At 42.1% G+C, this 23,798-nt stretch overlaps 2 protein-coding genes across 4 annotated transcripts; one reads left to right on the forward strand and one right to left on the reverse strand.

Moving 5' to 3' along the window:
* Positions 1-173: 173 nt before the first annotated feature.
* Positions 174-13,913, reverse strand: zhx3 (zinc fingers and homeoboxes 3). Of its 3 annotated transcripts, none has more exons than XR_004898907.1 (8): positions 13,539-13,913; positions 6,447-7,347; positions 6,218-6,322; positions 4,532-6,112; positions 3,222-3,941; positions 1,944-2,229; positions 853-1,323; positions 174-820 (listed from the first exon to the last, which is right to left on the reverse strand). XR_004898907.1 is itself a non-coding variant. In XM_031316925.2 (8 exons), exons 3-8 carry the CDS (start codon positions 7,188-7,190, stop codon positions 1,313-1,315), a joined length of 3,447 nt encoding a protein of 1,148 aa, XP_031172785.1. In that variant the 5' UTR covers positions 7,191-7,347; positions 7,894-8,030; positions 13,539-13,913; the 3' UTR covers positions 174-1,312. The 3 variants fall into 3 exon arrangements, 2 of the variants coding, with proteins under 2 accessions (XP_031172785.1, XP_031172784.1); XM_031316925.2 differs by adding an exon at positions 7,894-8,030 and having other exon boundaries at positions 174-1,323; XM_031316924.2 differs by having other exon boundaries at positions 174-1,323.
* A 2,765-nt stretch (positions 13,914-16,678) lies between these two features.
* On the forward strand, positions 16,679-22,298 carry rab5if (RAB5 interacting factor). The gene is made up of 4 exons (XM_031316687.2): positions 16,679-17,000; positions 18,247-18,350; positions 18,517-18,646; positions 20,628-22,298. Exons 1-4 carry the CDS (start codon positions 16,893-16,895, stop codon positions 20,667-20,669), a joined length of 384 nt encoding a protein of 127 aa, XP_031172547.1. The 5' UTR covers positions 16,679-16,892; the 3' UTR covers positions 20,670-22,298.
* Positions 22,299-23,798: the final 1,500 nt, after the last annotated feature.

Genomic DNA, 23,798 nt, shown 5'->3' on the forward strand with positions numbered 1-23,798 from the left:
AATTGTTGGGTGCAGCCTTAACCGAGGCTTTTTGTTGGCTCCCGTATGACCAAAGCATTATTTTGTTTATAGTCCAGGTCAGGGTTTGACAGATTTTTTTTTTTATTTTTTATTTTTTTTAGTAGCACTGCTCTATTATTGTACACCATGAGGAAGACTCTTGAAGACACACATTTATTACATTCCGTTTATTCTGCAAATACCATCTGTAAAAATTATACATCAAGCTAAGTATGGAACTCAGGTAAAGGTTCACAGTTCTTCTACAGTCAAATTTAATTTATTTCGTAGGAAAGTTCCATAAAAACAAACATACGTACATGAGTGACAAAGAAGCACTTCATGCTACAACACACACCAGATTCCATATACAGTAGTCTACTATATTGTGTCACTTTAAAACACATCAGGGTGCTTGCCCTCTTTGGATGACAGATTCCAGACGTTTTACCCTAAACTGGACAATTTAATGTCCTATTTAACCAAATATGTACATATAAGAAATGAAAAGTGAGTACAAAGAGATGTCCGACAAAGACATGATCAAATGAACATCAGTGCTGTGCTTCACACAAGACACTGAACAGCCTAGCTAGCACATTTGAAGTAAGCTGCAAGTAAGAAGTCAAAGTGTGAGTGCAAGTTGGTGGGAAAAGAGAGTATGAAGATAACACATTGGAAAAAGAAGGGTAATTTAAATTTACTTTAAGGCAAGCACCCTGCAGCAAAGAGCTGTGCAGCTTTTCGTACCCCAAAACAAACTATGCACAGGCTTTCAACACCCCGTCGCTCCTCATCTGAGGGTTGATTTGGTCGATAACTTTCCAAAAACCCAACCCCTCCCCCCACAACAAACATCTGCTGAGGTCCCATCACACTTTCCCTCCAAATTTTTTATTTTTTTTTTCCCCCCTTTCTCCCATCACAGCAGGCAGGCGGAACAAACACGGCAGAAAAACGCCGTCAGCCCGGCCCCTCCCTCCCTCCACCACATCCACTCCTGCACTTCAGTCTCTACCGGAACTTCCTTCTGAAGGGAAAATGGCGGACAGGAGGATACTGGAGAAGGTCTGTGTAGCGGAGGGGTAGACACAACGGGAGAAGGAGAGCAGGGAGTGGGTGGATGGATAGGAAGGGGGGGAAGCGGGGAAGTTAGTGTGAGCGAGAAGGAGAGAGAGGAATGGGTGAGGATGGTTTCAAGGTCCATTTCCATCCAGTGATCCTGTTACAACCGCATCTGCCGTCTTTCCCTCAGACTATCGACACAAAGACCACCTGCGTTGTGAACTCCATCCTCGTACAAAAGGCCTCTTTAATCGGTTCCTGTGGTAATTACAACAACAAAAAGGAAATTAAAAATGTGTCATCCTGACAACGTGCTCCAGAGAACAACTATAAATGTTCTTCATGATTACACAATATACTGGTGGTGACAGGCACCACTTCTGTCTGTCATAGCGTGCCTCATTACTCAGAATTATGATCTGTGTGTTTTCACGTTTCACCTCAGAGACAATTACACGTTATGGTTATGATTCGTCTCCATTTGTCACCATTTAACAGCCATATTTTATTTTACTTTATCTACATTCAGATGATTAATCGAATAGTTGAGCAAAAGCAAATTAATCTGCAACTATTCTGATAATTGATTAATCGTTTCGGTCAGTTTTCAAGCAAAAATGTCAAATGTTTTCTGGTTCCAGCTTCTCAAATGTGACGATTTGCTGCTTTCCTTTGTCGTACATGACAGTAAATTAGATATCTTGAGGTTAGTCAGAATTAGGCACAGTTAGGCACATTGAAGAAATCGAGAAAATAATTGGCAGATTAATCAATAATGAAAATCATTGTTGATTACAATGTGTTCCTGCTTGGTCAATCTTACGAGGACTTTATTACTGTATGTGTCACACTAAAGACTACTCAGACACGAAGACTACCTTTAGTAGGATTCACAGTCTCGTCAGCGTTGGCCTCCTCTGCTTCTGTGGCGACACCACACACCGACTGCTCCATTTTCTCCTCCGTCCCTCCTCCTGGCTGCGGCTCCATTGGGGAGGATCCCGTTGTTCGTGGCTCTGCTGCTGCTGCTTCTGGTGCAACTGGTCTTGGTTCTGTCTCATGAGCAGCAGCAGTTTGTTCCAAACGGGGCAAAGATGCCTTGGTGGAGAACCAATATCGCACCAAGTCTGCTGTTAAACCACTAGCATCAACCAGTTCCTGCAACTGTGCAAGAATAAACTGTGTTAGCACACAGCTCCACGTTAAAGGATCACATACTTTAAAGACCTCATTAAAGCGAATCTATGCAACTTTTTCTCAACAGCAGCCGCTGTAAACACAAGGGACAATTACAGGATGATGGTAAATGCTAAAAAAATAAAACAGCATTACAACAGCAAAATTAGAGAATGGGAAAAACCTGGAGTCTAAATATTTGCTTTATAATCAAAAAGGTGTTTAAAACAAAATCACACTCAACCCCGAACTGATTTGATTACTATCTATCTATCTCTCTCTCTCTATAGAGATATCTCTCTCTCATATATATATATATATATATATATATATATATATATATATATATATATATTATATATATATATATATATATATATATATATATATATATATATATATATATATATATATATATAAATAAATAAATAAATAAAACTCACAGAAAAACACACATATATAACTCAGAAAAAACACAGCTACCAAAACTGGTAAATTATTTGTTTTTAAATTGGAGGAAATCAATCACTCATGAAAATCAATCAAATAAAAAAGATGTGAATTCATTTACTGAGCATGCTGCTGCCAATGATACAATACGCAATTAGGAAGTGAAAGTCAATGTCTTTCTATCACAGTCATTTGCATGTAAGCCCCAAAATATCTTGTGTGTGTAACTCAAAATAACTGAACTGGTTTTGAAGCAGCTAGGAATGTGCATCTCTCAAAGCCTAAATAAAGTACATTGTCAACAAGAGCTTTCTGGAGCGACTGGTTTCCTTGGATATGCGTACATTTTCTCCTACGGAGCAGTAAGTTAAAGTGAAAATGTGTTGAGACTCAAAAATATCCTGTCATATCTTTTATCATAGCAGCAAAGATGTATTGTCTGCTTCACAGGTTTCAGTTGTTCAGACCCATTGAACTGCTCTAAAAAAAAAAAAAAAATAAGCGTAAACACCATTTATTGTTGTCAATACCTGCGACTCCTCCAGGCTGCCGTGGACGTCGCGGTGGGCCTGGAGAATCCGTGTGTTCGCCTCATTGAGTTCCTCTTCCAGAGCCATGCTCTGGTAAGCTTCCAGCCACTTCAGCTGGCCGTTCTTCTGCACGTAACGGCAGTCCCCAAACCAGCGCACTACCTCAGGTCTGGGCAGTCCAGTGGCTGAGATCAGTTCATCATACTGAGTAGCGCTGGGCCACTGGGTACGGGCGTAGACTTGTTTGAGCAATCGCAGCTGCTCCGCTGTCTTCTTACCTCGAATGGCTGAGGGTTTGGGGGAGGGGGATGCTTTGGGTGTTGGGGTGGAGGGTTGGGATGGTTTGGGGTTGGAGGATGGAGTGGGGCCTGGGGAGGATGCAGGTGTGCTGCTGGATTGAAGCAGGCTATCCGACCCTTCACCCTCCGCTTTGCCATTGGCCTCTGTCACCTTGAGCATCTTCAGATTGATTTTAATAGGGTTGACTTTCAGTTCTCCTGAACCGTCCTCCTTCTGTCTCTCCTCCCCATCAACTTCCATCTCCTCTCTCATCGCCCGCTCCGCCTCCTCTTTCTTTTTCTCGGCTGCCACTCTCTTCCTCCTGTCAGCAAACCAGCCATGGATCTCCCTTCTGGTCATCTTGGTCTCAGCTCGCAGTCTGTCCACTTCCTCCCCTGCTGGGTCAGGGTCCTGGCCAAAACTGGCCTCTAGAGCCTTTACCTAAACATAAAACAGGAATGGACAAGGTCAAAAACCTGGAAGAAGAGTTAAACTAAATAGATTACTTAATTCACTGATTGGTCGATCAACAAGACAATTAACGAGAAGTTTGATTATTTGTTTTAGTCCATTATCATTTAAAAATGCCAACAATTCTCAGGTTCCAGCTTCTTCAATGTGATGATTTGCTGCTTTTTCTTCACCACGACATTTGAAGATTGGCATGTTTCACAATAAACAAACTTTTTAACATCAATACAGCAGAATCAAAGACATCATATTTTTTTATCCAACTTGACTGGACTGTGATAGTAGTTGCGGCTAATGTAGCCTTGAGCTGATAGCCTCAAACAGAGGTCTGGAAACCTCACTTCTCTCCATTTTTTTTTTCATTTTCAAGCGTGTAGTCTTCAGCCCCAACCATTGCTGAGTTAATCAAATTTTGTGTAGCTTAAAATGCAATAATAACCCCCCCCCACCCCCACCCCAGCCCTAGAACTGAGCGATCACATGGAAAAACATGTCAACCTGAACAGCTTACTCAGCATTTTATGCCCATAGCCTATTACACAGTAAGGGCAGCGTCTCACCTGATGAGGCTCTCGCTCCTTGTAGCGAATAGCTGTGAAGTCAGGAGAAGGAGGTCTGGGGAGTCGGCGGGAAGGTGTGGTGGGAGAGGTGGGAGTCTGTGATGCCGTTGGGCTCAGGGGTGCAGAGCTGTGCTGGGGCGTTTTTGCACCAGAGTTGCAGCTACTTTCAGTCAGATCAACAGGGTTGGCACTGCCAGCGTTGCCGCTCCCTGGCGTACTTGAAGCGCTCCCTGCTCCCGCTGCAGTGCCAGACTTATTCTGTCCGCCTGTGCTGGAGCGTGTCCCTTTGAGGTTGCGAAAGTGGTAGCGCCGGTCACTGAACCACTTGCGGACTTCTCGTACTGTGAGCCCAGTCAGAGCAATGAGGCGGTCCACCTCCTCCTGGTCGGGAAACTGGCTGACCTGGAAACTGTCCTTCAGAATGTTGAGCTGCCCCTGAGACTTCTTGCCCTTGTAAAAGCTGGGGTCCAGGAACGCATTAACAGGTGTCTGAGAGCCAAGTGTGCTGCTTAAAGGTGCTACAGAAGAGGGGGAAGAAGACTTTGAGGCAGGGGAAGACGCCTCCTCCATTTTGATGGTGGGAGAGTCACTGGTGGCGGTGTCAACATCATCTGCACTTGTGCTAGTTGTGTTGTTTTTGTTGCTGCTACCGTTGGTATCTTTACTCTTATGTCCATCACTGTCTGTTTTGTTATTAGATTTGTTGTCTGTGGTGTTTTTGCTTCCTGTGGTTACTTTGTTGTCACTCTTCACACTGCTGGTGTTGTTGGCTTTGCTGATATTTAAGTTCTTAGCATTGATATGGCTGGTGATATTACTATTGCTCTTGTTACTGCAGTCTGCATTAGCACTATTGTGTTTACCATTAACACTGCTAACCTTAGCATCACTAAGATTGCTGCCTCCTAGACTAAGGTTGATGACACTAGCTTGACTGCTAGTAATAATACTGCTAGTGCCTCCTCTTCCACTCCTACTACTATTACTGCTGCTAATGATGTTGCTCCCAGTGCTGCTGCTGCTACCCACCGTCCCCACCACCATGCTGATGCCTTTGTCTGCCACTAGGGCGGCAGCAGGTCGGGCCTGCATCATGGGGCGGGCTGCTGCCTGGGGCTTAGGTGTGACAGCCAGGGCCACGGGTGCACTGCTAACCTGGATACCATTTGCCATTACAGGCTGCGTGACGATTACCCCTCCTTGGCTGACAAGAGAGCCCTGCAGGATGTGAGGGATCCCAGTAGCCCCCAGTGAGGCAGGCAAGACTGTGATTGTGTGTTGGGCCGGGCTATGGTTACTCTGGCTCTGGTTGTGCGAGCTGGAAGGTGCAGTCTGGATGATGGTGTTGAACATCTTTCTCCTGGCCTCCTCGATCTCCTCAGGAGACCAGCTGATGCCTTGTTTTAGTCTCTGGGCTGTGAACCAGATCTTGATCTGCTCTTCAGGGAACTTTGTGACCACAGTCAGGTAGCAGAGCTCCGCCTTTGTGGGGTACGGGAACTTACTGAAGGAGGTCTTCAGGAAGGAAGAGGAGTCCATGGAGGCACTGTAGGTAGGGATACTGCTCAAAGGAATCATCACCTGGGAGGGTAAAATGCGGAAACGACATCAGGAGAGTATTATGTTATTTGATCACGATTTAACTTCATAACATTCGGACAAAAAAAAAAAATCTAAACAAATTACCTTGGGGAGATTTTTGGAGGTTGAATACGAAGCAGCAGAAATATTTGAGGAGGCTGTGATTGGCGCAGATTGATGAAGGCTTCTGCTTTGAACCACTGAGACCACCTATAGGGAACAGATTTAAAAGGAATCAGAGTAAAATAATCTTAATTAACTAATCTAATAAATCAAATCTAAACAGACTTTTCCAAAACAGCCAAACTAAGAGCCATAATAAACCACCACCTACCTGTGTGATGGGAGTCTTGAGCACTGGTAATGCTCCAGAGCCGTTGACTATCTGGATTCCTGAGGGCAGAGTGACCTTGGTTGTTCCATTGTGGACAATTGTGGGAACATGTGTGACTGTCACTGCAGTAGGCTCTTTTCTTTCTGTCTCTCTGGATGCAGAGATAGAGTGTGGGTCTGAGGAAGCATCGTCAGAGACTGGGTGAGACACCACTATCCGCTTAGACTCCGATTTGCCCTTCAGCATCCTCATAATCGGGGTTTTAGTGATGGAGATCTCGCTATCCTTCCCTGTCTCTGCCCCAGTCACCAGATTCTGCTCCACTACTACTCTCCTGTCCCTCTTCCTCAGCTGCAGAGTTGTGTTCAATGTGCTGGGGTGAACCCTGGCATTATGCAGGGCCAGCCCTTCAAACTTGGGCGCTGAAAACCCACAGCTCACGCAAAAGAAGCTGGGGTCCGCACGAAAGTCTGGGTGCCCAGAGTACACATGATCCAAGAACAAGTTAAGGTCATGCGTTTCAAAGTTACAAGGCTTACAGGTGTATGTGCCAGCACCATCTTTGACAGCATCCCCCAGCTCTGGTTTGGAAGACTCTCCTGGGTCGAGCGGGCTATGTCTGCCCCCTCCAGAAATCCTGGATTGACGGAGAAGAACCAGAGAGTCCTGTTCAACCTCATCTGCTGGGCATACGATCTTGCTGGGAATCATACAAGGAGTGGTAGACTTCCTCTTACTGGCCATTATATGACGACAGGGTGGGGAGGGTTGGTCAAATGGTTGAAAGTGGGGTGTGAGTGAGAATATGGGTCGTTATAGACCAGGCATTGGGGAAGGAGGACAGCGGGACTTGTCCATAGGTCCCCTTGTCGTTCCCACCGCAATTTTAAAAAGGGAAAACCTGGAAATGAGAGAGGTAACACATTTTAGTTCAAGGCATAGTCTGGTTTGTGGCATAAAACGTTAAATTTCAAGTACAAATGAGGGAAAAGAGGGGGGAGGGAGGAGAAGAACTACGATGGCATATCTTCTCTCAGCTGGAAGAAAATCATGCACGGCTGGATGTTTCCAGGTAAAATATCAACAGCACAGGTAATAATGAGACCTTGTGAAAAGATTCAGCTGAAGCCTTTAAAATCTGGTGTCGCTCGTAAATCTTTAATTTGAAAAGATTCAAGTCTTCTCCGTAATTTCCCTGTCCCATGAAACTCAGGGCTATCTCTTTTATGAGGGCATTCAAACAAGCTCAGTCTGCTTCTTCACTAAAGGCTTTTTGGGAGAGCTCCTGTCCTACCCCCTTCTTTCCCCTCCCCCACACTACTCTGTCTCACTTCCCCTCTTTCAGACACACCCCCACAGAGAGAGCACATTCTGTATTTTCTTTTTAATCCAGAGCCTCTGTAGCTTCACTGAACACCTTTATAAAGATTGGCACAGAAATACTCACTTGTGAATGTGTTGCTTAAGATAGTCTACTTTACATTTGTGCAAGTGGGTGGTTCTGATGTTCAGACAGATGTTCTTTGGAAAGATGGCGTTCTCACCCAACACTAGCACAGACCGTACATATGGAGACACACAGACCTGCATAAGAATGTGAATCTTCAATTTTTTTTTTTTTTTTTACATCACCCCAAAGATCCTTTGTCTCCATACAAAATGGCGAAGCTTCCTGTGGAGGAGTTTTCCCCTCCCTCTGACAGAGAGGTAGTGATGCAGTATTGGAGGACAGCTCTAGGGCAATAACTCTCCCAATCACTTTGCACCGACATGACACTTCACGCACAGAGCAGCACAAGCTCACAAAAGTTCAACGGCTCAAAAAAGTTCAACAGGAAAACCCTAAAACCTCTCCAGCCCCTCCCTATGCAAAGACACTTCACTAACAAATCCAAACCAAATGCAGCTTTTCTGGTAGGCAGCCCAAATCAAAAATAATCTTGCCCTTCCGTCGCACAAACAGCGCAGTCCCATCATGTAAATGTTAAACTTGTCTGGGACTAGTTTCAGACCAAGCATTACCTCTTGTGCACAATGCTGCTGCTGCAGCACCACCATCGAGTGAGCAGCATACTCCAAGTCAGTGTCATCATACAATGAACAAACCTCTAATCAAATATAACTTGTTCAATGGCAAATGCTCTCTCTTTCTCTTGTACCCATAAACACACACAGCCTTGTTTTGCAACATAAAGGTCATGGTACATGACCGGGGTATGACAGATGCCCTTTCACACACTAACTGAGTGAAGGTATACAGAGTTCACTTGCCGGCATTAAAAAGCCTACAACCTCAGTTCCAGTCAATGTAAAACTTTTAGTAACTTTATGTGCAGTTTATTTACAGTCTTCATATCTGACTAACTTGTCAGAATTTTCCAATCAACCAGTAATGAGATATTTGATCCAGCCTGTGTTGAAAACTTAATTGGACTCCCATCAAATTGGTTATCTTTGCCTTTTGTCACCACTGAGAGACTCTATGGATCTGAGTGCGAGGGGTTAACAGGCAAATGAAGTTTGCTACTGTGGAGGGAACGTGATGCCCCTTGTTTCCCCGTGCACCCCCCCCAGAGAGAGTAACTGCCCTCAGCTTGGGCTGCACCCCTCCTATTCCCCTGCCATTCAGTTCTGCATCAGGGGGCACCGCTCTGCCAAGGCAGGCTGGTCACATGACCAACACAAAGGCTTATGGGTGGGCAGTCTCAGCCATCCATCACGTGGTTCTGTTGGGTGTGGGTTGGCAATCGAGAGGAGAGGGAGAGCGAACGGGATGAGGACAGTGGGGGATGGGCAGCTGGTTTGGGGTAAGGAGGCAAGGGAAGGAGGGGTGTTAACTGTCGTGGAGGAAGCACTGAGGTGTTTCAGTGAGGAATTTTCCTCCCTGATACCCCCCTCTAACTAGCCAACACCAACCCGCCCTGCTGTCCCCCGCTCGTCAACGCCCCCTTCTTGCTCCAAACTACAATCACACAGTCCTTCCCTCCTCCCTGCCTCCCTCCTCGCTGCACTGCAAAGCCTGGAATGTTCCAACCCGAGCTCTTCAGCCAGTGGACATAACCTGAAGTTCAGCTTCAGTGTCTGTGCACACACATGCATTTAAGGGTTACTCAAACTACAACAAATACTGTCGCAAAGTATAAAAGAATGTGCACCTGTCGACAGCCAGTAAGATTGAAAGACAGTGCTAGAATGGGGACAAAGTTTACATCACAAACTGATGGCTTGTGAGAAAAATCGAAAAACACAACTATGTGAACACATCGCTGGGCCTCAGCAAGGCGAGTAACCAGCTGAGACCCACAGGCCTCACAGGTGAGGACTGAAACAATGCACAATGCAAGCTGAGCTTCTATCGGTGAGTCGAAATGGGCAGCTCATGTCTCAGCAATGCCAGGCTCAGACGAGTTCTGTTGACTCACTGGTATGAGCGCATCGGCCAGTAACTCATATTTTGAATGCTGCACATACGTTGACTGACCATGTAGTGATGGTGGGTTTGTGTCTGTTATATGTGTCAGCCTTTGCACGTGTGGGTTTCCTGTGAGATTGAGAGTGGAGAGAAGGAAGGTGGGGTGGGCGGGGGAGCATGAGTACATGCGTTTGTGTGTGTGTGTATGTGGCGTGCGGGGGTGGCTGCCTGCATGCCTGTGTGTGAGACTTGTTTACTGAGGTAGCGAGGCTGCCATTTTTCCTGTGTGTGAGAGTCCAAGATCTCCCAGTGACACAAAAAGACAATGTTTGGTCCTCCTGGTTCATAACCTATATTATTTACGTCAATGGCTTAGCACGGCATGATATCCTTTCATTCTCTGGCCTAGCTCTTGTCTAGGCCGGGGCCGAGTACAGTAAGCCAATAATAGCGCTCTCACACACTAGAAATCCTACAGCTTGGCCGCATAGCGTAGCTGCATGCTAACTAAACTACTCCTCTGCTCACCTTGCTGAGAATACAGGTGTAACGTTGATATCTACATGCAACAAATGCTCTCTGGGTGTACAACACAGGCAGCCTTTTCCTTGTTTGCTCCATTTCTTGCTTCCAGACTCGTCTTTTTTCCTCCTTCTTCTTCTGTCTCTTCACCCTCACTTCCCCTCCCTCTCCAACCGGCTGTACACCCTCTGCTTCCCTCCCTCTGTTCCTTCTTCTACTCCCTCTCCGAGCAAGTTTGGCCCAGGGAGACAGGTCGGCAGCGCCACTGGTGTGTTACTGTCCCCATGGCAACCACCTCATACCCCCCCCCCTAGCTCATTTTTCTAAAGCACATGCGTGCACACACACCACCACCACCACCACCACCACACACACACACACACACACACACCTCCCTGGCTCAAGCGGGGCCTGTTTGTTCCACACACCCCTGTGAGTGGTATTTGGAGAGTCCCTGCCCTGCTCCTATTTCAGTGCCTCTCTCATGCGGTGTTGATGTCTCCCAGCTAGGTGTGGTCGTCGTCGCCAAGGCATGCTATTGGCTGGGGTTGATGGCGTCTCTTCCTGTTACTGGGGTGGCACTAGCTCAGTCCGTGGGGACTTGGCTTGGGGGTCGCCGGTTCAAGTCCCTGCACGGGCCAAGTACGGAGTGTGGACTGGTAGCTGGAGAGGTGCCAGTTCGCCTCCTGAGCACTGCAGAGGTGCTCTTGAGCAAGGCATAGAATCCCCAACTGCTTGGGGTGCCATCCTGTGAGGCTGCCTCCTCGCTCTGACATCTCTCCATACGTGATGCATGTGTATAGGACCTGTTTGTTTGTGCATGTGTGTGAATATATAACAGAGTGTATACCTTCTTCTTCTCAGTCCCTGTCCAGGTATCCTCCTGGGCTACTGCCCTTGCTCACTATGGCTCTTGGGTTTGGCCTACAGGGCTTCTGTATTCACTGTAGGCAACGCATGCATGGATACATAAACAGGGCTGAAAATCTGGCAGATGCTATCTCTTTCAGAGAGGACTGAGGAACCACCTCTATCTCCAAGAGTATTCAAGCTAATCATAAAGTCTGCACCAAAAACCCTTCGCCATCTACAAGTCTCTGTTCCAAAACACAAACCCGTTGCTTTTTTCTACTCTGTACCAAAACAGAGATCCTACTGAATTTACTCCCACCATAAACAGGCATGGCTCCAACCTACCTCATGCTGTCAATCAACTCCAGGGTTTCACTCACTCATGCGTCTGACATACACAGCTCACTCACCACTTATTAAACGCTTACATGTTTTGTGCGTCTGAACTTCTTCCCACTACCATTTCAGTCTTTATACAATACTGGCAACAATAAGGAAACCTCAATGACCGTGTTCCTACAGTGTCATTCCATCTGCTCCCGAGTCCCACTTGGGCTGCTCTCAGGTCAGGGAGCGGATGGCTGCGTGGGTTGCAAACGGCTGCATTGCTGTGGCCACTGCCAGTGCATGCGTTAAAACTGGGTTGCTGAGAGGGGAGGGAGAGAAAAATGGCGGAGCACCATGCTCTGTGCTGTCCAACCTAAAATGGCTGACATCACAAGCTGTTAACCAGCCAAGCAGAGCAAGAGGCTGCTACTGCTGCTGACCCAAACACGCTCGTTCTGGATGTGTGAGTGGATCTCACTGCTCCCCCCAAGATTATGAAAAGGCTCTTGAGTAGCGGACTCCGTTTTTTGTGGTCATATACTTGATAGAGATCTGGAAGTAAATGATCAATACATGGGTCAACACAGACAGGAGATGAAACTCACGGATTAAAAGTCATTACTGTAAGACTGACACACACAAAGAATTGCTCAGTTTCATTAAGTCGCCATTAGATGTTTATAAGGGAAAATAGAAAGGGAAAAAAAGATGTTCAAGATGTGTAATGAACAAAAGTTGAAGGCCAAAATATAATTTCAGTAAGTGTTGTACTGATTAATCATTTGATAGAAAGCTGCACAACCTGAGTCAGATGCAAACCTAAAACTGAGGGAAAGAAAGGGAGAAGGAGAAAGAGGCAGTGGGGGGTGAGTGAGACTATTCAATGAGATGCACTGCCATTAAGCTCAAGTATCACCCAGCAGCACTATGAAATACAGCAATGGGGGAAATAATAAACTATTGTAGGCCCTACTGAATGATTAGTCCTAATATCCTACAAAAACTAGCCAAATTGACTGTTGTTTTTATCATCAACAATAGTATGAAAAGTGGCCTAATAACAGTGGAAGGTGTATCACCATGGGTGATAAATAGATAGGGTGGATTAAGCTGCTTGTCTATGCTTGGGACTCACGTGGACATCAGACACAAACTAGCTGTCTGGGAAAGCTTTGCTCTAATCCCTGGAGTCACATACTCATGACAACACTGACATGATAAATAACCAAGGCAGACTCACTGACTGTTAGGAACATGGAATAAAGCTTGAACTTGCTTATAGTTTATGAAACGTGACAGCTTTGATTTCAAACGAGCCTGTGAATACAAACCTTTTATCTTAATTAAAAATATAGACCCAATAACATTTGATCGACGGTAAACCATCGTAAATCACTTGCACAATTTTCCTATTTAACTCTGGAAAATATTATTAGTCATAACTGTTATGAGGTCAACGTGATTTCTAACTTCTTCATTCATAGCACAGACAGAAGAAATGGTGGAATTTTAACAGGTCAGACTTTAATATAATGCGTCAACATCTAATTGCTTCTAATATAAAAACAATATTTCTTAAGAAAATGTGAGTGAATAGCGGTATTTTGTGAAAAAAAAAGCACGTAAACACAAAGTGGCTGGACCGTAACGTTAGTCCCTGAGCGCAGCAGCGTCAAACATTTCCGAAAATGATGCGTGTTCATCTTCCGCTCAAGTTAGGCAGAGTGAGCTCCAACTTAATGGGCTTGTCTGCATTGTAGGTTTTAAACATTGTAACCAATTCAGAGTGGAGGAAAAGGCAAGCCCCCAGCCCAAAAAACTACTCTCTCTCCCCCCGTTGGCTGTCGCCATTTTAAGCAGGCGACATGCAGCTGGCCAGCACTGCTGAGCAAAAGCGCAGCCCGCAAAGGTAAGGCTTCACAATAGCTCGCACAAGTTTGGGAAAGGTGAAACACTGTGTATCATAAAATCACACTCACCTCGCTTTGTCGGAGCTCAGTGTATGCAGCGCAGGCTTTAAAAAGTTTACAATAATATGGGCTCAGTGGAGGCAGAAACTGACGGGAGATTTGGGCTTCACTGATGGCAACTTATAGGTGTAAGCCCCCTCTGTCCATAGGCTGGTGATAAACGTGACACTGGAGCCAGACCGGTCCCCACAACGGCAGCCTTTTTTGCGCTTGTTTATTTCTCAGTGTAAAAGCAGGCAGTGAGAGGAGGAAAATACGACGGACGTACGGAGGGAAGAGATGGACACGTGACGCAGACGTCACTGACGGTGGAGGTGGCGTGAGAGCTAAAGCTCCGCTGTGCAGAGAGCAGAAGTGAGTCAGACATCTCGTCCTGATTTTGACCCAACAATACATGGGGGTCGTGGTCAAGTTTTAGAAAGGGACAAGCTTCCCCTGTCCCGGTTAAAGGTGATGTTACAGCAACTCACACCTGTCCCTCTCCAGGTGACCTCTCTTAAAGAGATAGCAGCCTACAAATATGTCAAACGACACCCCTCAACCTTGCCCAAACAACTACGCTAGGCTATTGTACATATAAAAAAAGCTCATAAACCTACAAAAAAATACAGGCTATATATGACTGGTGATTCATATATTCAGTATGTAATGAGCCTTGCTGTTGTGCCTCCAAGTTCCAATCAAGAATTATAGATGGCAGCTTCATTATATTTTGCTCAGACAGAAAAAAACTAGTAGGCCTACGGGATTACTAACTTTTTTTTGTCAGCTTGTCTGTTTTAGGCCTATTTACATGAAAAACAAATGTATCTTGAAAAATGGACAACAAAATAAACTCAAGAAATAAAGGTGCCAGAACCAGATTTTGACACAGTCGGGGCCCCTCTATAAATAGTTGCCTGCTTTGCTCAGTTGGTAATACAGCCTTACAGAGACATTTATTTTGCTCATACCATAGCAGTAGAAAATAGGCATTACTGTTACTTGACTTAATAGTTTGAAACAGTATTGTGAAATCTGCTGAAGTTAATGTAGAAGTACTTAATAAACTGACACCTGAGTTACAGCTCTCACAACAAAATTGTTCTTTATTACAAGAGTTGCTGGAGTTTTGACCTCTTCAGAATGTTTGTCAGTGTCCATGCAAGTAGGCTAGGTGAAGTTCTCTGCCTACAGTAAATATAGCCCACTTTAAAATCCCACCGAAGTCAGTGATGCTCTCAAAATGGATCATGATGAAACAAAGAAGAGCACAATATTTAAAACAAAAAGTCCCTAAATGAAAGTAGGCTAACACATTAGAATCAACTGTGGGCCTTTACAAAAAGGATATGAGCACATGTGGTTACGTCCCACTGTTTCTCATAGGAATTTTAACATCACAAAAGATAAAGCTTTCCACTAAATAATTACAGCATTATTATATGACAACAAAATACAGATAGCCTATGTCGTGAGAAATGTGTTAACATATCATCAGAATCCATTCTGAAGTGAAAGAACACTAACATTTTATTGCCTTTCATAACAAGGAACACAGACTTTGTAGGCTTTCTCTTCTTCCATCAAATCCGATCACTCGTGGCCGGGTTGGCTCAGTGGGTAGAACAGGCGCACATATACTGAGAGGCTTATGCCTCGACGCAGAGGTCCAGGGTTTGAGTCTGACCTGTGACGATTTCCTGCATGTCTTCTCCCTTTCTCTCTCCCCTTTCTCACCTAGCTGTCCTATCCATTAAAGTCAGAAAAGCCCAAAAAATTATCTTTAAATAAATAAATAATAATCTTTTAAATAAATAAATAAATAAATATATATATATCATCTGTCCAACTGGTTTCATGACTGGGGCCACCACACAGTGAACCATTATTGGTTCATTATTGGTCAAATCACTCAATTTACACGAGTTTATCAGTATCTCAAATCATAGTGTTGATCCAGGAGAGGAGAGCTAGATAAGCTCGCCTTCATAAATGGAGCCCTCTGCTGGACAGCAGAGAGAATGACAAAGAATAGTAAGCAAACATCAACTATTTGTTTTGACAGACGCATTGGACCGTCATCTGTAAGGGTCAGTACATTTTTTCAGTGCTCTTTTGTTTAAATAAAACTTCCATCTTGATTAGTTTATTCTACACAGCAAATCAACATAAAGGTCTGAAAAAACATTTTTTTAAAGACATAAATGCTTAAAATGGTCCCAGCTTCTCAGATGTAAGAACTTTCTGTTTTTCTTTGTCTTATTTGATTATAAAAAAAAAAACATGACTTCTGGAAATCTTTTGGATTTTCTGTTAGTCTACATGTGTGTTAGTCTCTGTGTTATACGTAAATGCATGTGTGTGTGTATGTATTACGTAATATGTTTATATACACTTTTTTAATAAACATATTTATATATGTATATATGTTTATATTTACCTTGTTCAGCTTTGTTGTCCTTGTTTTTAGTTGTATGTTTATTTTTGTGTATGCAGGCTGCATTGAGAGCTCACACTTCACACTTTACCTTTAGAGCTGATTCTGATTCTGACATCTCTGGGTTTTGCTGTTGAAAAAAACAAGAAGACCCAACCAAAAATAGATTAATCAAGAAAATAATAATGAGAATCATCATTAGGTGCAGCCTTAATATAATGTGATGTTGGTGGAAATGCTTTGTGCCTTATGGAGTTGTATATCTGTATCAAGATCTATAGGCTATTTATTGTTATAACAAGGCAATGCTTACGGTTAAAAAAAAACCCAATATAATATCATAATAATAATAATAATAATAATAATAATAATAATAATAATAATAATAATAATAATAATAATAATAATAATACATTTTATTTATATAGCGCTTTACATGGTACTCAAAGACACTTTACAGTAAAACTAGCATAGTACATTAACAGATAAGCAATAAAACCAACACATAAAACAAGCATAGTATGTGAAAAGCTACTATGTGAAAATTATTTGCTTTCATTTTAACTTACATACTGAATTAGTATACTTTATAAAACCGGCTTTTACAGCACTGAACTTGATTACGGTGGCAATTAAAAGCGTTTACAGATCTTGACCACTGGGTTTCGCTGTAGATTTTAAGCACTTTTCTGGCACTAACGGCGCAGAAACGTCGCACTCTCTCATTGGCTGTTGGTGGCAGGGGTCAAACAGTATTGCGCATGCTTAGATGGCCTTTTTTTCGGTTAGAGATTGGAAACTGTCAGATCAGCGGAGCGTACGTCCCCTTAATACCTTCTAATATTTCACAGTACTTTCTTCCCCTAGTCTGTCATCAGATTGGAAGTGTCATCAGATTTGGATTCTAACTTTTCGACGTCTGTAGTCGAAGGAAACCGCAAAGAATGACGAGCAATTTAAAGCGGAAAGAAGAAAGTCAACTGCAGAATGGGGACGTAAAACAGCCCACATGGAGCAAAGCCTTCAACAGTACCGCTGTTTGGGAGGAGAAGGTCAGTCAGTTGTCCTTCTAAAATGTAGCGCAGCCGTGATATTGTCGCTGTTAGTTGCCCCAAAGTTCTTAATGCACATAATTTGGTGTCAGGTGTTAATAAAAAAACGGCTAACCCGGAGCTAGCTGCCATGCTACGGATTCATGTGGCTTTGTTCAAAATAAAACTACGAAGTCGACGACATCTAACTTAAATTATGCTGTGTTTTATGACTTCCTACTCATTTGAATTCACGGGGTCAAGTCAATAAAATGCCTTTTTTTTTTTTTTTTTTTTCTCTCACACTTACAGCTAAGTAGTTTGCATCTAGGGATCGTCTAGGGTTTAATTACTTAGGAATCTGTGTTTTCTAAACAGTTGATTAGCTAACTGTTAAAGCTGTAATCGCGAAGGTTTTCATTCAAGTCACTATCACTGAAGGAGGTAACAAAATGTTGATTGAGCCTATGCCCTACTGATGAAAGTATTGCAATATTTAAATATTTGCAGTATTACGACTGGGTGTCTTGCGTGACATCCGGAAGAAAAAAAGAAGCTGTATTTCAGTGTTTATCCACACAACAAATGGAACTATGCACGCAATTCTGAAAACTTTAAGCTCATGAATCAACAAGACTCCAGAACATAGAAATATATTCCTTCTACTTCTATGCTTCAGACTGCTGAACTCACAGCTCAATTCAATTGTTTTCACTCCAATAGAAATTCTAAATCAACCAGGACTGAAATCTTAAGGATTGCCACAAGTCTGTAAAATGTAAAAAAAAAAAAAAAAAAAATAGTGACAAATACTCACATTTGAGAGGCTCGCTGGCTGGAACCAGTGAATACATAACATTTTTCTTTGACATATTACTGAAACGAATTATTGATTATCAAAATTGATTTGATTGGCTGATCGACACATTTATTAATGGTCACTTTTGCAAGTCTGTTTCTCTCACCAGTCATCTCAGCAGCACCTAACTATAACCTAACTTAACCTAAACAAAGCCCTAACCCACACCACAGAGGTCAGTACCACAGGTGACACCTTTCGAAGGAGAAACAGACTTTGACACAAAACTGCCGATGCATCTCACTGTTTTAGTCAAAACATTAGATCATGCATGTCTGTTATGAACAGTTTGTCTGTTGTCGTTTTTCTGGCGAAAGAACTAGAGCTGGACAAACTCTGATTGGCATTACATTTTTTTCAATCAAGTTATTCTTTATTTAAATCAAGTTTCTGTATTTTCTCTCACAGGACGAGTTTTTAGATGTGATTTACTGGATTCGGCAAATTATTGCAGTAATCCTTGGTGTGATATGGGGTGTCGCACCGTTGAAAGGATTCCTGGGAATAGCCATGTAAGTATTCTGTGCAGCCTGTCTCAACCTTTTATCTTTTACTGAGCCTAGAGGTCTCTTCATATCTGATTGAACTATTGAAAAGACTAAAAAGTGAAAATGTTCCCATACAAATAAAGTGGATCCATTTAATTTCCATGCATGTTCCATGTGTTTGCCTTCTTAGATTCTGCATCATCAATGCTGGCGTCCTGTATGTATACTTCAGCAGCTTTCAGCAGATTGATGAGGAAGAGTATGGTGGCACGTGGGAACTCACCAAAGAAGGCTTCATGACATCTTTTGCTCTGTTTCTGGTGGGGATGCTAATATATATATTTAATAATATACGTTTTGCAAAGTATGGCATATTCAGTTCAGCTTTCTTTTCGAAAAAGAGGTTCAAAAATTGGCCAAATTGTTTCTGTATTCTCAGAGTGGACAGTGCAAAGACAAGTACACTATATGATAACAGTTGATTCATGTTGGATGTCAGATTCAGTTGAGTAGCATTGGAGCACCGCTGGTCAGGTGGAGATGGTTTACCAGCTACATTGGGAGCTCATGCTTACTTCAGTTTTAAATTTAACTAAAAGACTTGATGTGTAGTCTATATATTTTCTTCTTAAACAGGATTATGTTGTTTGAGTTAGATGTAAGAGCCTGCTAAAAACTTGCACTTTTAGTTAAAGTTTTTCCTGTTCATTGTGTTGTCTTGTTGTAAATGAGTGTTGTATTTTTTTAAACGGACCTTATCTCTAAAATATTGCTAGAAATTGCAAATCCAGGGTTCTACACTGTGTTGACTTTAACAGTAACATTATGTTTTTGGGTTGTCCGTCCGTCCCATTCTCTTGAACGTGATATCTCAGGAACGCCTTGAAGGAATGTCTTAAAAATTGGAATAAACGTGGCCGGGTTAGCTCAGTTGGTAGAGCAGGCGCACATATATAGAGGATTACTCCTCGTGACCTGCGGTCCTTTGCTGCATGTCATTCCCCTTCTCTCTCCCCTTTCATGTCTTCATCTGTCCTGTGGAATTAAAGGCCTAAAATGCCCAAAAAGATCATCTTAAAAAAACAAACAATTGGAATAAACGTCCACTTTGACTCGAGGAGGAAATTATTTGATTTTGGTGGTCAAAGGTTAAGGTCAATGTGACCTCACAAAATGTGTTTTTGGCCATAAACCAAGAATTCATACACTAATTATGACATTTCACACACGTCTAATGGCGCTTTTCCATTACATGGTACCTGCTCGACTCGTCTCGACTCTACTCTCCTTTTTTGGTTTTCCATTACGAAAAAAAGTACCTGGTACCTGCTAACAGGTACTTTTTTTAGTACCTCCTCAGTCGAGGTTCCAAGCGAGCTGAGGCGAGCCGAAAAGGTGACGTGAAAGCGACAGACGGGGGTGTCCTGAACAAACCCGCTATTTTTAAACAGTTTAGCCAACTGTTTTTTTTTTTTTTGCTGCCTCCAGCTTCTTTAGAAACTAAATGTGTCTTCTGGCAACAACACACACCTTCAACGTTCTGTGTGTGTGTCGCGTTAGGTCACGGCAGTTTACTGCGGCGCCGCTTGTTTACAGTTCTGCGGAGGCTCCAGGCAGAGCTTTCGCCGTATCCTACGTACACACACACATGCTGGCTCGACGCACACACCAGCAGGCCACATACTATGAAAGCTCTGCGTGGAGCCTCCACAGAACTGTAAAACAAGCTCAAGTGGCCTGATGTTATACTTGTGCGCTGGTGTGTGCGTCGAGCCAGCAAGACGACCAGCCACACTCAGGCGGTACTAAAATATGCAATGGAAAACGGACGCACAGTGTGCCGAATCGAGCAGGTACCATGTAATGGAAAAACGCCATAATAGGATAAAATGATGAAGTGATTACATTTTTTTAATCCAAAAGGTCAAAGGTCAACTTTACTGTGACATCATAATGTTCTGCAAAAACACTTTTCTGGCCATTGCTCAACAACATAACTCAGGAGCAGAAGGGGTGACATGGCATTATACATTGGGTGCCTGCCTTGAAACAGTGGTGATAGTGTAGATCTTCTGTGCTGCTGGGTCAAAGGCGTGTGTGAAGCATCCATATTTCGCCAAAAAATACACTTCCACCCTTTTATTAAATTGCTTTAAAGTCTTCGCCACATATAGGAGTCTGCACATACAGGAATGTGAACTGCAACTCTGCTGGTTGGCTGAGGCATACTTAATCTACTGTTTGTGAAGCATATATGATTTGATCATTGGTGTCTAATCTGTTTATTTTTTTCTTCACCAGGTGGTGTGGATAATCTTTTACACAGCTCTACATTTTGACTGAGAGGAATCCAGAGGACACTAAATATGAACATTTCTGTTGAAGTAAATTGTCAAGACTGAGGAACTCCATGGCTTGAGGGATGTCAACACTCCTACATACAGTATGACTTTTCAGTGTGCAGTGCATCATGGGAATCCTAGTTCGATTAACAAGATCCTGCAATACCACCGTGATGAACATGTTCAAACAATGTACATCTCTCTAATTTGGGGGTTCCTTTTTAAGGCACTCTTCATTACACGTCCCAAATAATTAAATTTTGTTCCTCACTACATCGTCATCATCTCTGACAAAACACTAACGAATAGTTCAGCTGAGATTGGTTGCAGTTCTATTTATGATGGAAGAGTAACTTGATGTAAATCACAATATGGATTCTTTAGTATTTGTTAGTCTACAGGCCATTTCTTTTGTTTTAGAAGAGTGACATAAATGCAGATTTTAGACTGTAAAGATAATATAGTCATACAAGTTTACTGCTCACTTAAGTAACAGGGAGTGGGTAATAAAAACAAGGTGAGGTCGTATGGTTATGAGGGTTCAATCAGTCCATAAATGTGAAGTGTTACCTTTTTAATTTAGGGACAAAACGCACCATATTGGATGTATACAACTACCAGTAAAGGATTTTTCATGCGTCTTCACTGGTAAATCCCCCCTCTGAAATTTCTCTCCAACATTGACCTTTTTAAGATAATAATCTGGACAGGGTAAATTAGTAAAATTAGTAAAATAATTAGTTAAAAGTGCCATGGCAGTAAAGTACAGTATAGGATCCCATTTAGGTCATGTGTCTGTGGTTTCATTGGTGGAGTCATCTGTTTTCGAAACATTGAGAGGTGACTCGGAGCTTCCATGTTTTTGTTTTGTTTTTTTGCTCACTGGATATAAACAGCCTTTTTGAATAAAATCTGTCAATTGTTATTTCTTCTAAAGGGTCTGGTGTCCAACAAATGTGAAAGGTCACAGCCAACCACAGTTGCAATGTCACTCATGCTAATTTTAACATCAAAAACAGATGCTGGTTGGTAAGATACACATATCAGCTGATATCCAATCCCGATGACAGTATCTGCCAGCTGTTACTTCAGCCAGGAACTAATAACCATCTTAAATTATCTGTCCATCCAAATAATTTCCTCTAAGCAAAGAGGGAGGCAATGTGCATGCCGTTTTCAGATGCAAATGTTCACAGATTTAAGCTAAAAACTAGTCTGTGCACTGCCATGACTTGCTGTTTGTGTATCTTGATGTCATTTATGAATGGCATTAGTTAGGAGGGTAGAAATAATGTTAATGTATTATTTTCTTTTCACATGTAGCTTCCAGATCAAAGTCTTACCTGTTTTAAAATTAATTTAAACGTGTGTGTAAATTCTGTACAATGTCCCTTTTGTCAAATCCACCTTGTATTACGCAGATTTATTTGTACTTATGTTATATCTTGTTTGATGTAACATATTTCTCAGTATTTTATAGTGAAGAACTTTTAAAAACAGTTCTTGCAAAGTTATTGTAATGATACTGTTATGTTAGATATGCAGCTGGTGTTTGAAAGGATTGTATTTTCTGATCAAATCTTTTGGGAATCATTAAACATGGGCTTTATTTGGCCTCCATTTTCAAAGATATGGTATGTGTTTATTATTGAAATGTAGAAGATATTTTAGTTTTTGTCAGATGATTAATTCAGTGGTTGTTGAAAGATTTGCTTGTGCCTTCACCTTGGACTCCATGCTGATGTTACTAAGATGCAGATTTTCCTTTTACTGAAATGCATTGTACTAAAATTTGCTTTTAGCTTTCTCTGTCTTTGCTATCTTCATAATATATGGAAACCCATTTCTGCCAAGAAAAACAAAGCAGATGGTAGAAGTGACAAAATAAATATACTCATGGTAAGTCAAAATGATATGAAAGTGGAAAAAGTATTTGAGAGTAAAAGTAGCAATACCATACAATGAGAATAAAAGTTGAAGAGCTGCATTTGTAATTTGACTTAGGCAGAAGTACAGAAGAATTATCAGCAACATGTAGGCTACTTGAAGTATCACAAGTAAAAATACTAATTTGCCTGCAGAATTCCCCTGGCAAGAGTTTGATCATTATTACTGAGGTATCACTATGTAAACAGCATTTTAATGTTGTAGCCAGTTGAGCTAATTTTAACTACTTCATTTACTTTCGGTTGCATCATATTTTGAAAGCTGACTATATGATCTGTATGTAAAACACTAAAGTAACTACTAGTAACTATATCTGTTGGATAAATAGTTTGAAGTAAAAAGTACAATAGTTCTCTCATAAATGCAGTGGAGAAGAAGTATAATGTAAAATGGAAGTACAAGTACCTCAAAATGATAGCGTACTTAACCCCTGTGCATCCCTTTTCAAAAGATGCTCTGATGTCCTAAGAGGACAAAAATGTCCGTATCAAAAACTCCCATAAAATGATATATTAATAGTATTTTCCACTTTCACTGAGTCAAATCTTTTAACCAAATTCCGTCCTGAACTACCAAATATTCATTAATTTCCCGAATTGTAACCCTTTAAATGCCAGTTTGTTTACATAATGCCACTGTTGTTTGAAAAAACAACACAAAAATTGGAAAAAAGTAAAAACTACAATTTTGAAGCCAGGGCTCTGGTTTGAAAGCCTTAATAGAATGCATGATTTTATGCCGAAGTGGCCGTGGCATCAAACATTTTAGTTTTACTGGGTTTCAATGGGGACATTTTTGTTAGGGGTCTGATAGTCTGTAATTAACTTAACTTATTATAGGAGCTGATGTTGAACTTCCAAAATACCTTGCCAAACGTTAGCAGCCGATATTATCGAAAAATGCTACTGTGTTACTTTCCACCACTGGTGAAAACCTTGACTCACATAGTCAATAGTACAAATTTTGACTATAACACTGTTGCTTTTCATCTGTATTTCTTCTTTTCCTGGTGCAAATGGGCTATAATACTACTTTTATCATTCTCCTTAATTATTAATTATTTTTGTATGAATCTGTTCAGTTGCGTGCTATCAGAATCAGAATCAGAAAATGATTTATTGCCAAGTAACACTTACAAGGAATTTGCCTTGGTTGTTGGTGCATACATAAACATATTAAACAT

This window comes from Sander lucioperca, chromosome 12 (genome assembly GCF_008315115.2).
Source record: "Sander lucioperca isolate FBNREF2018 chromosome 12, SLUC_FBN_1.2, whole genome shotgun sequence".
Taxonomy (NCBI): Eukaryota; Metazoa; Chordata; class Actinopteri; order Perciformes; family Percidae; genus Sander; species Sander lucioperca.

Bases quoted from the DNA above. Each gene is read 5' to 3' on its own strand.
- zhx3 (XM_031316924.2), bottom strand. From the start codon at position 7,190: ATGGCCAGTAAGAGGAAGTCTACCACTCCTTGTATGATTCCCAGCAAG. The intron at 6,323-6,446 runs GTAGGTGGTGGT...TGTTCCCTATAG, and splicing joins TCAAGACTCCCATCACACAG to GTGGTCTCAGTGGTTCAAAG. The intron at 2,230-3,221 runs GTATTGACAACA...ATTCTTGCACAG, and splicing joins GCAGCCTGGAGGAGTCGCAG to TTGCAGGAACTGGTTGATGC.
- rab5if (XM_031316687.2), top strand. From the start codon at position 16,893: ATGACGAGCAATTTAAAGCGGAAAGAAGAAAGTCAACTGCAGAATGGG. The intron at 17,001-18,246 runs GTCAGTCAGTTG...TTTCTCTCACAG, and splicing joins CCGCTGTTTGGGAGGAGAAG to GACGAGTTTTTAGATGTGAT. The intron at 18,351-18,516 runs GTAAGTATTCTG...TTGCCTTCTTAG, and splicing joins GGATTCCTGGGAATAGCCAT to ATTCTGCATCATCAATGCTG.